Source organism: Notolepis coatsorum (genome assembly GCF_963971535.1).
Source record: "Notolepis coatsorum genome assembly, chromosome: 11".
Taxonomy (NCBI): Eukaryota; Metazoa; Chordata; class Actinopteri; order Aulopiformes; family Paralepididae; genus Notolepis; species Notolepis coatsorum.
In genome coordinates, this window is record NC_140175.1 from 38,175,541 (window position 1) to 38,191,374 (window position 15,834).

General features: G+C 42.9%; 1 protein-coding gene across 3 annotated transcripts in view; it reads left to right on the top strand.

Moving 5' to 3' along the window:
• Positions 1–15,834, top strand: part of ciz1a (cdkn1a interacting zinc finger protein 1a) — a 50,330-nt gene that overhangs the window by 11,482 nt on the left and 23,014 nt on the right. For 2 of the 3 annotated variants that reach the window (XM_084325110.1, XM_084325111.1), the window contains exons 4-8: positions 2,966–3,213; positions 4,507–4,606; positions 9,425–9,512; positions 11,621–11,715; positions 11,874–11,962. In XM_084325110.1, the coding sequence (XP_084181236.1) occupies positions 2,966–3,213; positions 4,507–4,606; positions 9,425–9,512; positions 11,621–11,715; positions 11,874–11,962 (620 nt within the window). The remainder of the gene's footprint in view (positions 1–2,965; positions 3,214–4,506; positions 4,607–9,424; positions 9,513–11,620; positions 11,716–11,873; positions 11,963–15,834) is intronic. The other variant, XM_084325112.1, reaches the window with a different exon arrangement.

Below are 15,834 nucleotides of genomic sequence, written 5' to 3' on the forward strand. Positions count from 1 at the left end.
AACGAGTTAGTATAGCGATCAGCCCGAGCCAAGGCAATGCTGACTCTCCGGGAGTCGAGACCGCAGCCTCTTGCATTGGTGACGAGCACAATCTCCGCTACGCCACCTGACCGCCAGCTCCAGGGTTAGTTTAACTGGGCCAGAGGACTGCTCCACTGTGAGCTGCTCCAGGGTTAGTTCAACTGTTTTAACTGGTCCAAAGGATTGCTCCATGGTTAGCTTTTTTGGGGCCAGCTTAGTTAACACTAGCAACTAACATTAGTTTAGGTTTCTATCGTGACTTGGGCATACAGGGATGTTGAGGATGCAAAGCATGTTGGATGCATTAGACCCATTGCCCGTGTGGCTGTTGGTGGGAGTGGCAGTGGCTCACACACAAACGGTGGAGTTTCCACTGTACACAGAAACAGAGTAACTCGCTAGAGGAGTTGTCACAGGGCAATACTGAATGCAGGTCTGAATAGCTAGATATCATAGCTTCTAAGGTCCGCGCTGGTCTGTGTGCATTATGAAATGTGACCAGGCACGAAGAATAGGGTATTTTGAGCAGTCTTCAAAAAAATGTTTACATTATATGAAGGTACAGGTTCTTACCTTCAAAATAAGCCATCACTTGTACAAATCGGGAGGATACATTTAAATATATGTCAAAGAGATAACACAATAGCCCATTTTGAGCTACAGAGCTTCAAATGGGCTGTTGGCTGTTCTCTTAACACTTTCTGTGCCATAAACGTAAATACGTGTTTGGCGGCCAACGATTTGGATTGTTTGATCTTTTTACTTTGATCCCCGCTCTACAGACTTGCCCAGAGCGATCTGCATAATTTAGGCACGTCCCCACACATTAGAACTGCATTCTGACCGACTTATCACCAGGTGGCACTATCGTCCGTGTCTGAACTGCAATGGCTTGGGGCTGATAGTCAGCTTCACTTTCAGTTTCTCCTCTGTTAGTGGCCCCTCCTTCTGCTGGAACAGAAATTCACAGTGCTCGCCTCGGAATTCCGTTGCATAAGCGTATTTGACCATCGAAACGTGTATAGACATATACACTGGTAATCACAATGGCGATGCGATGACTTGGAATAATTTTTTTGGAATACCTTCTGGCTATAGTAAGGTACATTCTCTAGTCTATTTTACTGAATCTGAAACGTGTTTTTCTAACGATCACAGTTCTGTGTTTCACCGGACAAAAAACATGCTCGGCAAACGCGATCATAGTTTTAGAGTTAAAACGACCTCCGACAAGTCATATACCTTTTGATATGGGAGTATTCTGGGTTTCAAGGGATCAGCCAGAACGGTTTGGGCTTATTGCACATAACATGTTTTATCTCGCGATCTATGAAAAAAGACTATCTTGGAAATGCGCAATGTTTAGCGTGTAATAAACTACAAACTACAGCGTGTGGAAACAAACTATTATTCCCATGATGGACTACAAGTAATGTTTGTCAAAATGAGCCACACTGTGTCTCTACAGCTATAATACTTCGCTTCGCAAACATAGTGCAACAACCACGGAAACAACTAGAAGGCTGGCATTCTAAGGGTAACTTTAACCAAACGGCGTGTTTTTTTTCTCAAATGTAGCCAAGAGTAAATACCCTAACCCTTTTACAACAGCAGTCATAGTGTATTTTTTCAGCAATACGTTTGTTTACCAATAGGTTAACACTTTGATTGCCTAAGGCTAAATTCATGATATACCATAGGTTGCCAGCTCTATTTGTCTATGGAGAAGATCCCCTTCTTTGCAGGGCTATAACTTTTTAAATTCTATTGCTAAATTGCCATTATTAGGGCCCATTCAATGTCCTATATGTATTGTTCAGGGTGAAGCAACGTTAAACTTTTTCATTCACATATTCATACTAAAATATGGTCTAATGTATAAGTATGTTTTCACCTCTTTCTCCAGAACGTGATCTATAGCCCCAAATGCATTATATTGATGATGAAATACAGTTTGATGGCAATCGGCGCGATATAAAAAATTCCAACTAGACATGGTTCTAGAAGTTACTACACGTCATCTGATGTTGACCGGATGGGTGAGGGGGCGTTTATAATTCCGTGGGCAACATTATACCATTCATCTAGTGTGGGTCATATGTTCATCAGATCAGTTAGTATAGGAGACATTGAAAAATAACGCTGAATCTTACCGTATCTTCCTCGCGCCGTTGGGCGATGAGCGTGGAACAGACATTTTCCTATTATGGGATGTAGAAATATCGGGTCCATTTCCAGCTTGTATAATAGTATATACGTCCAAATCATGTTGTTTATCGAGTTATTGGCAACGGATCGCTATGTATTGTGACGAGCTAGAGTGCCGGAACCTATACAGAGTGCCCGGAAGTAATATGGGTGAATAGCACATCGTCCAAGTAACTTCCTCTTTGGCGATTGCGCCGATCGGCCACCAGATGGCGCTCTTGAACCGCTAGAGGGTTCAGTGGGGCTTTTTGGTGGGTCTCAGGCCAGCGGATGGGAAATATGAATCCGATCACAGATTTTTGAAATATTGATATCAAAGACGAGTTACGGCGTCCTCGGCAACTTGAGCATGGCGGGGAAGGACGCCTAAACACGCTTTCGGCACTTAAAGTGCTAAAGTGTTATTAGTGAAATATTAGTTTTTTAAATGCATTCATTTACAAGCGAATATCCGCCATTTTGAATGCAAGCCGCTATTTTGTTTGTAGTCATATGAGGAGACGAGACCTTGAGCTTTCAATGAGCATTGAAATTTAAAAACGACACTACCCAGCTCAAGCCAGCTTCTGTCAATCAAATGACTTGTGGAATAACTTTTTTTATTTCAATTTTTTGCTGTTATCTACCACAAAACACGGTTTTGTAACTTGTTCTCAATGCTACTCTCTCCTTCCTCCTCTCTTCTCTCCTCTGTCTCCCTCGTCCTCTCCTCTCTTTCTCATTCCCTCCTGTCCAGGTAACATGCAGAGCTTTGCGATGGGCGGCCAGCAGTTCCGTCAGTTCTTTGCGGGGGCCAGGTCCTCCCTGCTGGGTCCCATGCCCGGGAACATGGGCCACATGAAGGCCCCCATGAGGGGCTACCCCGCCGGCCGGCACTACCAACCCCGTGGCCACACCCCCCCACGCTACTACAATAACAACCATGCCGCACCTACCACCACATCCAGCTACTCCAACAGCTCCTCGGCAGTCCTCGCCATCACGGTAACCACTTGACGTTTCACCTCTGTTAACCAGTACTACAGATGGGTGTGCTGGATTGGTGACACCATCTAGTCTGAGTATAGTTCATAAAAAATTGGACATGGAGAAGGGAGAGATGAGCAACACACAGAAAACATCTCACCTCAGCGTAGCTTTCACTTATCTTGTGCAAAAAACAATAATGTCCACGGATTTGATGTCGGAGTAGGTATGATGAATTGGCAATAAAGTAAAATTGGATGCAACCAATTAATACCACAGCTCAAGTGAAAACAGATTACTGACCAGCTTTTAAAAGTGAAAGTAAATAAACACAAGGTAGCCTACAACTGAAGGCTAAATATTGAATCCTCTAATGGTCCATGAAAGCAGATTGATACATGTGTGGACTAACGCTCTCTGTGTTTGCTTGAATGTTAAGGACATTTGTGCGAGGTGCGCTTGATTTCCACCAGTTGAATTGCACCTTAGTGAGGCAGCAGGCCAAATGAATTCATAAGCAAATTCAGTCTGGGGTCCGGATGAAAATGCCAGGCGGGCTGGATTTGGCCCGCAGGCCTCGAGTTTGACACATGTGGTGTAGATGGAAAGGCAGTGAGAGCCAGCACATCACCAGGGTTATCAAGTGGGCACCGCCCTTCACTGGTGTTTAGTCAAGTTAGGCCCACGACACCTTGGGAAGGCTCAACACTTAGTTCCAGTGTCCCCTCCATGTTTGATTTCATTGTCCATGATACCCATACGCTAAACTTCCATGTCTTATCCTATGTCAGAAATGGAACAATTCCTGATACCAATATCATACATGGAACAGCAACAACAGAGAAGAAAAGGAATCATTATTATCCTTTGTTTACTTTGCCTCCCAGCTGACATTATTTCTCCTCAACCAAATCCACTGACTGCCTTTCAATGCTTCTACCAAACTCAAACTCCAACTCTTACTCTCCCAACAATGATGAACTCCATCATGCTATAAATCCTCTTTATCATACTTCTACTGGACAAACCCTAGCTTTCCATCCTCGCTGTTCAGTTCCTGCTGCCAAATCTGCATATCTAAGTTTTTTCCTTTCATAAGCCGCCTAATACTAGGTCAGGCCTCAAGTTAGTGCTAACTAACCAAACCAATTTTCCTCCCAAATCTACCAGCATCTCCCAACCAGAGATGTATTCCAAGTAGAGCTTGGTATCTCCTAAAAGGGTTCACTTCTGGTGTCGAATGCACATCAAACTAGCCAAAGTCACTGTTGATCCATCGGTAATCCTGTCTCTCCACCTGTGTGTTTGCAGGACAGGAAGAGGGACAACGAGCAGAGGGCGGCTGGGAGCGCAGATGGCCAACCGGCAGCCAGCAGTACGGCAGCCGACGCCCACAAGAAGACTGCGAGCGGTAGGGCTGAGAACCTGACTCGCCATCAGCACACTCTAGCTGTTGGTTTCAGTGTCCCACGTGTCTGACACCTCAGGATTTAACATGAGGCGTGAATGTTGCGTGTTGGTTTTTTGCATTTAATTTCCTTATCGCATCACCTCCTCAGAATTCTCTGGGGGAGAAGATTGAGTGAGGAGCTTTATTCCATTTCGGTTTAGGCTGATGTTTTCTTTTTTTATCAATCAGTCGTCTTGTAGTATTTTCTTTTTTTTGGCGCATCCTTCCAATTCAGATGAGAATTTTGGTCCCCTGTGACTGAAGCAGAATTATTTGCATAATCATATGCGTACCTCCGCCCCTCTGTGGTTTAGTTCCACCACTCACAATCAACAATTCGCTCAACAACGGAGCGAGTGGGAGTAATGCAGAAGCGGTTTCCCTGTAGGGCTGTCTTAAATACTTCAAAGTAGGGCTGGGCGATAAAACGATAACGATAACTATCGCGATAAATTTTTTCCTCGAAATAAACATGGTCGCAAAGTTTCGATATATCGCTTTTCCAAGCTTGGATATGAGCACACGCACTAACAACCAATCAGTGAAGGAGATGGCCAACAGGCAGAAGGAGACCCGCGCTGCACCTCTGGGTAGAGCGGTAGGACTCAAGTAGTAAACAAGGCTGGCTAGGATAATTAGCTTGCACGGCGCTATTTTATAGTTTACGTGCCGAGTGGGTGTGTGGCGTGAATTCTGAGGCCACGGTTATAGTAGTGTGGGGTATACGGTGGACGTCGTTGCAATGTATTGGGGCGGAACAGAGTATTTTAGGGTGATATTTAGTATTTTGTAAACAAGGCTGGCTAGGATAATTAGCTTGCACGGCGCTATTTTATAGTTTACGTGCCGAGTGGGTGTGTGGCGTGAATTCTGAGGCCACGGTTATAGTAGTGTGGGGTATACGGTGGACGTCGTTGCAATGTATTGGGGCAGAACGGAGTATTTTAGGGTGATATTTAGTACTTTGTAAACAAGGCTGGCTAGTATAATTAGCTTGCACGGCGCTATTTTATAGTTTACGTGCCGAGTGGGTGTGTGGCGTGAATTCTGAGGCCACGGTTATAGTAGTGTGGGGTATACGGTGGACGTCGTTGCAATGTATTGGGGCGGAACAGAGTATTTTAGGGTGATATTTAGTACTTTGTAAACAAGGCTGGCTAGGATAATTAGCTTGCACGGCGCTATTTTATAGTTTACGTGCAGAGTGGGTGTGTGGCGTGAATTCTGAGGCCACGGTTATAGTAGTGTGGGGTATACGGTGGACGTCGTTGCAATGTATTGGGGCGGAACAGTATTTTAGGGTGATATTTAGTACTTTGTAAACAAGGCTGGCTAGGATCATTAGCTTGCACGGCGCTATTTTATAGTTTACGTGCCGAGTGGGTGTGTGGCGTGAATTCTGAGGCCACGGTTATAGTAGTGTGGGGTATACGGTGGACGTCGTTGCAATGTATTGGGGCGGAACAGAGTATTTTAGGGTCATATTTAGTATATTGTCATGGGATACACCGCTTGTCGGCTAACTGCTAACGTGCGCGGACTGATGACGACATCAACTCGAGACATTCGCAGCAGCAAAGCAAGTCTATTAATAGCCCGTCCATCGGCACCGGGCATAAGAAGTTAATTAAACTTGACAGACATTTCGACGATAATTATCGATATCGAGTTATATGAAAATAATTTTATAATTTTATCGCGATAAAGTTTTTGGCCATATCACCCAGCCCTACTTCAAAGCTTCGAAGCTTCGTTCGATGGGCATGGGATTTGAATATGAAAATAAAATTTGAATATATAAAAAAGACATTTATATATATTTTTTTGTTGTTGTGCAAAATCAACTCTGTCTCTTTGTTAACTACAACAAGCAATGCTGTTTGTTATTTAAGATGAGGTCGGACTCTGCACTGACAGATTTGTGTTCATTGTGCTGCTTTTATAAAGCCTCAAATGACGCTTACAATATTTCATGAAAGCAAAGTGTTTTGTTTGTCTTAAAATTTTAAAAGGTTTAAACTTTACAGCACTGACAAAGTTGAACAAAGTGCTGTACAAGTCCTAAAACAAATATATATATTTTTATCTCGAAGCTTCGAATTAACCCATTCTCTGCCACCACTTTGATCATCCTAAACCATTCTCTGCCAGCGCTATTTGTCTATGGAGATGTTCACCTTCTTTGCAGGGCTATAACTTTTTAAATTGTATTGCTAAATTGACATTACTATGGCCCATTCAACATCAATTATCTATCGTTCAGGATGTAGGAACGTTTAACTTTTTCATTCACACATTCATACGAAAATACCGTCTAGCTAGAGTATAAATATGTTTTTATCCTTTTCTGCAGTATTTCATATATTAGATAATCATATATTAGATTATCAAATGCAGTTTGATACCGATCCATGCTATATTAAAAATGTAAACTGTACATGGTCCTAAACGTTATGACTGATCATCTGCGGGTGAACGGAGGGGGAGGGGGGGGGGTCGTTTATAATTCCGTGACCGACGTTAAATGATTTATGTAGTATGGGTGATATATTGATCAGAGCAGTTTGTATCGAAAATGATAAAGAAAAACGCTGAAACTCACGTCCGTCTCCTCGTACCGCTGGGCGATGAGAGTGGAACAAACGGATCCCAGTTATGTGGTGGGGATCGAGGCGATCCAGTTCTGGTTTGTATAATACTAATATACGCCCAAATCATGTTTATTGAGTTATGGCAACGATCCATGTCCATGGTGTGTGGATTGAGTCCCGGGACGATAAACGAGTGGCCGGATGGAATTAGGGGACGGACCGAGCTGAAACGGGCATTTCCGGTTTGGCAACTCGCCGATCAGCCACCAGGTGGCGGTATTGAAGCGTTGCAGAGTTGTTATGGCTCCCGCAGCATATGACAAGGCTCCGTGGGTGAAATAAGAATTCCATGACGAAAATATGAAATATGACCTTGAAACACGCTGTACAGCGATATTGGCAGACAACGCATGGCGGGCAATAACGCTGAACAGCGATTTTGGCGGGTAATGGGTTAACCCTTTCTCCGCCGATGACGTGTTTACACGTCTTTCCTCGCCATGCGTAATCTGCCAATGACGGGTTACGCCGTCTTTGAGATAAATATTTCATATTTTCGTCATGGTATTCACATTTCACCCACGGAGTCTTTGCTGGTGTTGTAGGACTCCGCTCAACTCTGTAACGCTTCAATACCGCCACCTGGTGGCCGATCGGCGAGTTGCCAAAACCGGAAGTGCTTAGTCCGTCCCCTATTCTGTCCGGCCACTCGCTTTCGCTCGCGGGACTCTATCCAGACAACTTGCATATCGATCCATTGCCATAACTCAATAAACAACATGATTGGACGTGTATTAGTATTATACAAACCGGAACTGGATCACCTAGATCAACATCCCATAATGGCGATCTTTTTGCTCCACGCTCATCACCCAACGGTAAGAGGAGACTGGGGTGAGTTTCAGCGTTTTTTTACCATTTTCGATGGATTTCTGATCTATATATCACCCATACTACATAAATCATTTAACGTCGGTCATTGAATTATAAACGACCCCTCCGGTCAACCGCAGATGATCAGTCAACACGTCTAGGACCGTGTACAGTTGAATTTTTTTATCTGGCGTCGATCGGTATCAAACTGCATTTGATGATCTAATATATGCATTTATGGCTATATCTCACGTTCTATGAAATACTGCAGAAAATGATAAAAACATATTTATACTCTAGACCGTATTATTGTATGAATGTGTGAATGAAAAAGTCAAACGTTCCTACATCCTGAACGATAGATAATTGATGTTGAATGGGCCATAGTAATGTCAATTTAGCAATACAATTTAAAAAGTTATAGCCCTGCAAAGAAGGTCAACATCTCCATACTCCATAGACAAATAGAGCTGGCAGAGAGGCTACAAGGATGGATATAAGCTCCGGCATTGAATGGGTTAAAATCGAATCTCGGCCCTGAAGCTTCGAATTCCAAAAAAAAAATTGAAGATCAGCCGTATTTCCCTGTCACTGACACTTCCTCAAAAGAGGGAGCGACAGACGGATGGAGAGAGAGGCTCTCATACGGTGCAACTCGTCTCTCCTCTGTCTATGTATCTGCATTTACACAGTCGTGAGTTGAGCCGCTCACAGCGATCTCTCCTCTATCACTCTCTCCCTCTATCTCTCTCACTCGTTCTCTCTCTCGCTCTCTCGTATCAGCACTCACGTCAACCTGTTGCAAAATATCATAGCGCACGCTTCCACGCGTATTCCGATCCGTGCAATAATATTCACGGGGGTATATATTGTCATTTGAAACAAGTTACCAATGCATTGTCCCGTGGGATTATGTCCCCCCGCGGCGAAATTAATTAATAGTCTCTATCTCTCTCTCTCCCCCAAAAGGTATCTGCCAGTACAGTGCAGTGGGTGACTGTCACTCAAAGCGCATTGCGAGTATGGGTGGAGCCCAGCCAAAAACAGCCTGGAATCTTGAAGGGGAGAAAGTGCTGCTTTACAGTACTTTATTAGAAATACAAAACAAGGAATTCTTTTTAAACAAACCATACAGATGTGTTCCATAGACTCACAGGAATTGTGTAAAATTGCCCAAATAGTGAAAGAAGATAGTTCCCCTTTAAACGTTGAGTTTTTTTTTCTTTCCAGAGACGACCACAATGTGATTGCTTCAATGTGTGAGAATTGCAGGTAGCTGTACTTAGCAGGGTGTTGTTTGACCCATGACCCACAGATGGTGCCGTGGTTGCAGCAGACGGGGAGACGCAGGCTTCCGACCAACCAATGGAGGAGCCTGTACTTAAGAAGCAAAGGACTAATGGGTGAGGCCCCCAGGGACTTCTGCTTTCTTCTTATACGTTTCAATAAGTCTTCAGATCAAACCATATTAGGTCCCCCTATGTAATGGTGATCCAACGTCAACTACAGGAACCATCATCAACTTCAAATGAAAGGAGAGATTTCAAGGTTTTCCAATGATATGAAATATCTAAATGTATGATGTTGACTTGATGGCACTAGCGTAACAAAATTACGTCTGGTGTTTGAATCTATCGCTCTTTACAGACGAGTGATGGCTCAAATGAAGCGGTGGAATCAGCAGATGGTGAATATGTACAGGTTATTGACCTAGGATTTGCAAATCGGTTATTTTTATAGCCGGCTATCCACCGTCATTAACCGGAAGAAAACCCCATAGCCATTTTCTTTTCTATTACTTAACGTGGTTCCAACGTGGTTCCAAGTGCCGTGCGCACAATCTGCCCATTTCACGATACACATCTATCTAACGTTATCAGACGACATCCGGACAATGCTACACACAGCGATCATCCATTAACGCAGCTGCTCATCATCAACAATGCTTGCTAATGCGTAATGTTGGCTAACTATAAAAATACAGCCTGTCTTAATGTTGACTGTAATTTACTCATTAATACCAAGTAAAACCGACTGAAACCCATGTCCACAGTAAAGTACAGACTTTGTGAAAATGATTACGCAGACACTCTCGCTTCCAAAACAAACGCCATGGAAAATATTGTTGCAGCTTCTGACATGACGATGGAGCCAAGTAATTACTATATGCCCACAACGATGGGACTTATAATTGACCATACTCATTTCACCACACAGCACAAATGTCCACTAGCTGTGGGGCTTACAGTGGTATGCTCAGCCTTATTGATAATCAACACTGCTCAGAGAATGGCAATAAAAAGCATACATACCATTTTGTTAATTTGTCTGAAACAGCCCACAAAGCCATGGAGTCATCGACCTCTTTCTGCTTCATAACGTTATTCCCAGGGTCTTTCTTGGGCAGAATACTTTGATAATCGACAGCCTGTTGATTCTTCTGTAAACTTCACACAGTTTACAGTAGGCTAACGTTACTTCACATGTACACAAAAATAATCTTCCCCATTGACAGTTTGATACAGAGATACGTGCTGTTGGAACTCAACTCAAGTACTAAACAGGCACGTGCAGTGAAGGGACTTGAGATATTAGTTTTCAAGAGGGCTAGATGGAAAGCTTTTCTCGGGTGGCGATAAAAACGTTTGTTTAGATGGAACTCATTTACTCCGCTCTAAATCGAAGATGTAAAAGTAGAGTGTGCTGTCTCATGTGTTAACTTTTCATATATTGTATGTTTTTACACTTTCACCCTATAAAATTAATACAAAATAATATACAAAAAAAAAGTTAATTAACTGTTAAGAATAAACATTTAAAATCGTATATAAATCATAGAAATTATTTAAAGCGACTGGTTAACTGGATATACTTGCACATCCCTAATACAGATAAAGCTGTTTTATCGTTTGACTCTATTTCAGCACACTTCAGCCAGGGTCCAAACAGGTCCATGAGTTAGCATTTGGTACAAATAATGACTAGTCATAATTCCTTACTTGATAAAGAAATATGTCCCCTCGCTAGGGATGGGTACCGTTCACATTTGAACCGATACGGTACCGGTACCTGTGAATCGATACCGGTACCCAACGGTACCTTTTTTCGGTACTTTAGTCTCTAAAAATGTAATCTACCTACCTCAGCCGTGAAAAAATATATCAAAACTAACTACACTTTCGACCGTTTTCGGCTTGCCATTACCCCGCTTTGTTGTTGAATCAAGTCAAATCCTAGGTAAGCGTATATTGTGCATGTGAACGTTGACATGAAAAGAAAAAAGTTAAAAAGAATTTTCTTTTAAACAAAATGTACAAAAAAAGATACCGTATATATATTTTTTGGTCTCTCACGTGAATCGATACTCTGTAGTACCGACGTGTTTTGGTAAGTACCTTTTTAAAAGTACCGAATTCGGTACCCATCCCTACCACTCGCTCTGTGTTTTTCCTCTTCTGATTTCATTCCTCTTCCTCCCCCCTCTCTCCACCTGTGACTTGTTGTCTCTCAGGTCTGAGGAGCCCATGGAGCAATCCACTGCTGAGACGGATGAGGTGATTTTTATTCCAGAATCTAGCGACACAGCAGAGGATAGCCAAGCTGATGGTAGGTATCCACAAAAAAAAATAACATTTTGGAGAGAGTACACAGTTGCCTTATGTTAATGTTAATTTCAGTCTTGAGCAACTGAATGATGGGTGTCGGTTACTTTTTTTGTGTCCGTTAAGTTCGTTAACCCCTGCTTTTGTGTTGGTTTCTCCCAGCCTCTCACCCGTCCGCTCTGTCCCCAGACTGCTTCATTCTGGAGGAGGGGGAGTCCACAGAGGCACTGGAGGAGAGCGGAGCTGCTGAGGTGAGTAGAGCACAAGCTACACTGGACAGAGTTTCTGTCTAGAATTTAAATTAGTCTGGAAATATAAATTGTGACGGCCATTGTGGCTGGTTTAAAAAATTAAATAAGTTGAAATTGATAAACCAATCTTTCAGCGAGGCAACAAGTAAGAGTAGTAATGTGAGATTGTCCGAAGGAGTCGTCTGCCAACAAAGATGTTGTTACATCAGAACAAATGTATTCACCATTCAACGTTATTAAAGACTGCTGTGACTAGCGATGTCCGATATTATCGGCCTACCGATATTATCGGCCGATATTGGCATTAAAATGTTTTTTTACATTTCTATAACCTTTATTTACCCAGGCAAGCAAGTAAGAACAAATTCTGATTTTATTTATTGTTAAAAGTATGCATAATGTTGTGTTAATTCCACAACAAGAGATATGTAATGTTAATTACCTGAAATTATTCCATTTTTTGGGGGGGTAACCCTGCATATATCGGTATCGGTTGATATCGGTATCGGAAATTAAGAGTTGGACAATATCGGTATATCGGTATCGGTAAAAAAGCCAATATCGAGCATCCCTAGCTGTGACCGATAAGTACTTGTGATTTACTTCCCTAACCATGTTTTCAAGAATTTCTTTATGACCACACACGCATATTACATGATATGGCCATTTAATTTGACAGTTGGCGGGTACATTTTAATATTATCGGGCCTAACAATTGCTTGTGGAAACCTTGACACTGGACTTGGGGAGTGAATTTCAATTCCATTTTGTTCCTGATTATGAATGAATAACTGAAAGAGTTGGACACTGAACAAGAAATAGGGTTCTGTACTCTGCTTCCATTTTAGTAGCATAATATGATACATATGCATCAAAAATACTTTGCTTGCTTCTTCCTAGCATGTATTCATTGTAGGTTACTCACTCATATTCACAGAGCACAGCTGATTTGCCCTCTTCATGTTGGCTACTTGGAATGTAGGTGATGCTAGAATTTGAGCTTGTTCTCTGGATAAGAGAATGCCTAAATGCTAAATGCCTATTGGGTAAAGGAAAAATAAATTCATGCTACCTAGACAATTGAAAACGGAGCACATGTCGGCCAACAACTTGAGATTTGAATTAGGGATGGGCATTTCTTCTCATCTTCCTCTGCCACCACCTCTAGTTTGACCAGCTCGACTCTCACCACAGACTTAGCCTTCCTCACCAGCTTGTTCAGTTTGTTGGTGTCCCTTGAGTTGATGTAGCCCCCCCAGGATACAATAGCGAAGAAGAGGACGCTGGCTATTACAGACTGGTAAAAATGACTGCAGCAGTCTATTGCACACATTAGTTTAGTTTTTTACGTTTATTTCAGGGACATAGATTTTGTCTTGGATACATTGAGACATAGGCCTGACTCTTCTAGCCATTTTGTGATACTCCAACGCAGCTGTTAACTAGCGCTGCATAAGTCCACACAAGAGTGTTGTCAGCATACATCTGAAGATGGATGTCTTGAGGACAGTGCTGTGGGAGATTGTTTATATACATGCTAAATAATAGCGGCTCCAACTCGGACCCTTGTGGGACACCCATTGTACAGTTCATGACACTAGACTAGAGTATCACCCACACTGCCTCCTATTAGATAAGTATGAAGACATCCATACCAGTGCTGTGCTTGAAATAATTATGAGACAATTTTGACAGCATGACACAGCATGGTTCACTGTGTCGAAAGCTTTGCTCAGATCTAAAAACACAGTACCAGCTACAGCTTCCTTATCAAGCCTGGATTTGACTTGTTCTATAAAATGCAAAGTTTCAGTTTCAAGAGAATGATTTGCTCTGAAATTGAACTGCATCCAATGCAGCCCAAACTCACCTGTGTTGAGAAAAGTAGTCAGCAACCACTTTTTCAGCAACCTTAGAGTATAGGCATAGGCAGTATACTTATCCGTCTATAGTTACAGGCATCAAGGCGGTCTCCAGACTTATGAATAGGTGTCACAATAGCACATTTCCAAGCATCGGGGAAAGTACAGTGTTTAACGCATCGAATCCGGGAAACACATTTGTGTATGCAGGCTATATAATGCATTATTAGCAGGCGTTTTAGGTCTAAATGGGTTAAGAGACAGATTGATTAGATGTGCAATGGGGGCAGCTAGGAGATCTTTATGTGCTTTGATGAACGCAGTGTCGAATAGAAACGGTTTTTCATGGAGCTAATTATTTTTGCGTACCTGAAACTCACTTGTTTTGACCAATGTCCCGAGTCTCCTCAGGAAGAACGGCCTGCTCTGTCCCTTCCTGTAGAGTGCCTCAGTGTTGTCAGTAGGGCTGTCTTAAATGCTTCGAAGCTTCGAACGTTCGATTCGATGGCACAAGCTTCGAAATAAAAAAAAAAAATCGAAGTTCTAAAAAAAAAATCCCAAAACCTTCCGCCTCCATTTCATGAAACGAAAGTAAGCGGCGCCTTCCCGCCTCCATTCCATGAAACGAAAGTAAGCGGCGCCTCGACTCCACCTCTCTAGAACAAGCACGTGGAGATTATCTGTGTTGAAAACAACAAGTACATGTGCGGCAGACATGTCGACGAAGAAGTCATCAGACGTGTGGTTACACTTTAAAATATGCAAAGACAATGCCCAAAAAGCCGAGTGCCAGATATGCCAGAAGAAATTGGCATATCACAACTCTACAACAGCTTTGTCAAATCACCTAAAAAACGTAAATATGCTTGTTAATTAATTAATAAGGCTATGCCTATGCTGCTATGACTAATGTGTTACCAAGTTGGCTAATTTAATTGTAATAAATATAATCTGCTTTTGTAGGTGCATTCTCTGAAAAAAACGGATGCTTCGACGTCACGCTCAGCCGACACCTCACGACAAACAACAATTGGTGATCATATGCTGATTAAGAAGCTTACGGAAAGCAGAAAGCAAGCCATAAGCAATGCTTTAGTTTCGTTTATTGCAGAAGACATGAGACCTATAAATATCGTGGCAGGGAATGGGTTTAAACGCCTAATCAAAACACTGGAGCCAGCATATACTTTGCCGACACGAGAGGCTATCTCCTATGCGCTTACAGACCAGCACAGACGCATACGGGATGCAGTGCGCAGCGACATGGAGAAGTGCTCTGCCATTAGTTTCACCACGGATATATGGACCAGTCTACAGATGGAAGCGTACATGACGGTGACGGCTCATATGATAAACAATGACTGGGGAATGCGGAGCTGCGTGTTAGAGACCAAGTCAATGGAGGAGAGTCACACAGCTCGAAATATTGCACAGAGACTGGGAGAGGCGGTCGATGCATATGCTATACCTGCAGAGAAAAGAGTCGCGGTTGTGCACGACAATGCCGCTAATATGATTCTGTGCACTGATTTGCTGGAGGAGGATGAGGCGTGGGGGGCTGTCAGGGGAGTGTGCTGTGCTGGACACACAATTCAGCTTTGCATTAATGCAGCGCTAAAACACGACCCAGTACACCGTGCCGTGGCTGCTGGAAGGCGACTTGTGGGGCACTTCAAGAAAAGTGCGAAAGCAACTGCAGCATTAAAAGAAAAACAGAACATACAACAAGTCCCAAGCCACAAACTCATTCAAGACGTCGCAACACGCTGGAACTCGACGTGTTTTATGCTGGAGCGTCTACTTGAACAACGGTGGCCCATTTCAGCTGTCCTGTCTGACCCAATCGTCACCAAAAGAGCTGACCGGACACTGGACCTGACAACAGCCCAGTGGGTCATCGCAGAGGAAACTGTTGCCATGCTTAAGCCCTTCATCACTCTGACTGAACTCTTGTCAAAAGAAGAAAATGTGTCCTTGTCTGCAGTAGCGCCAATGCTGTCAAATCTGAAA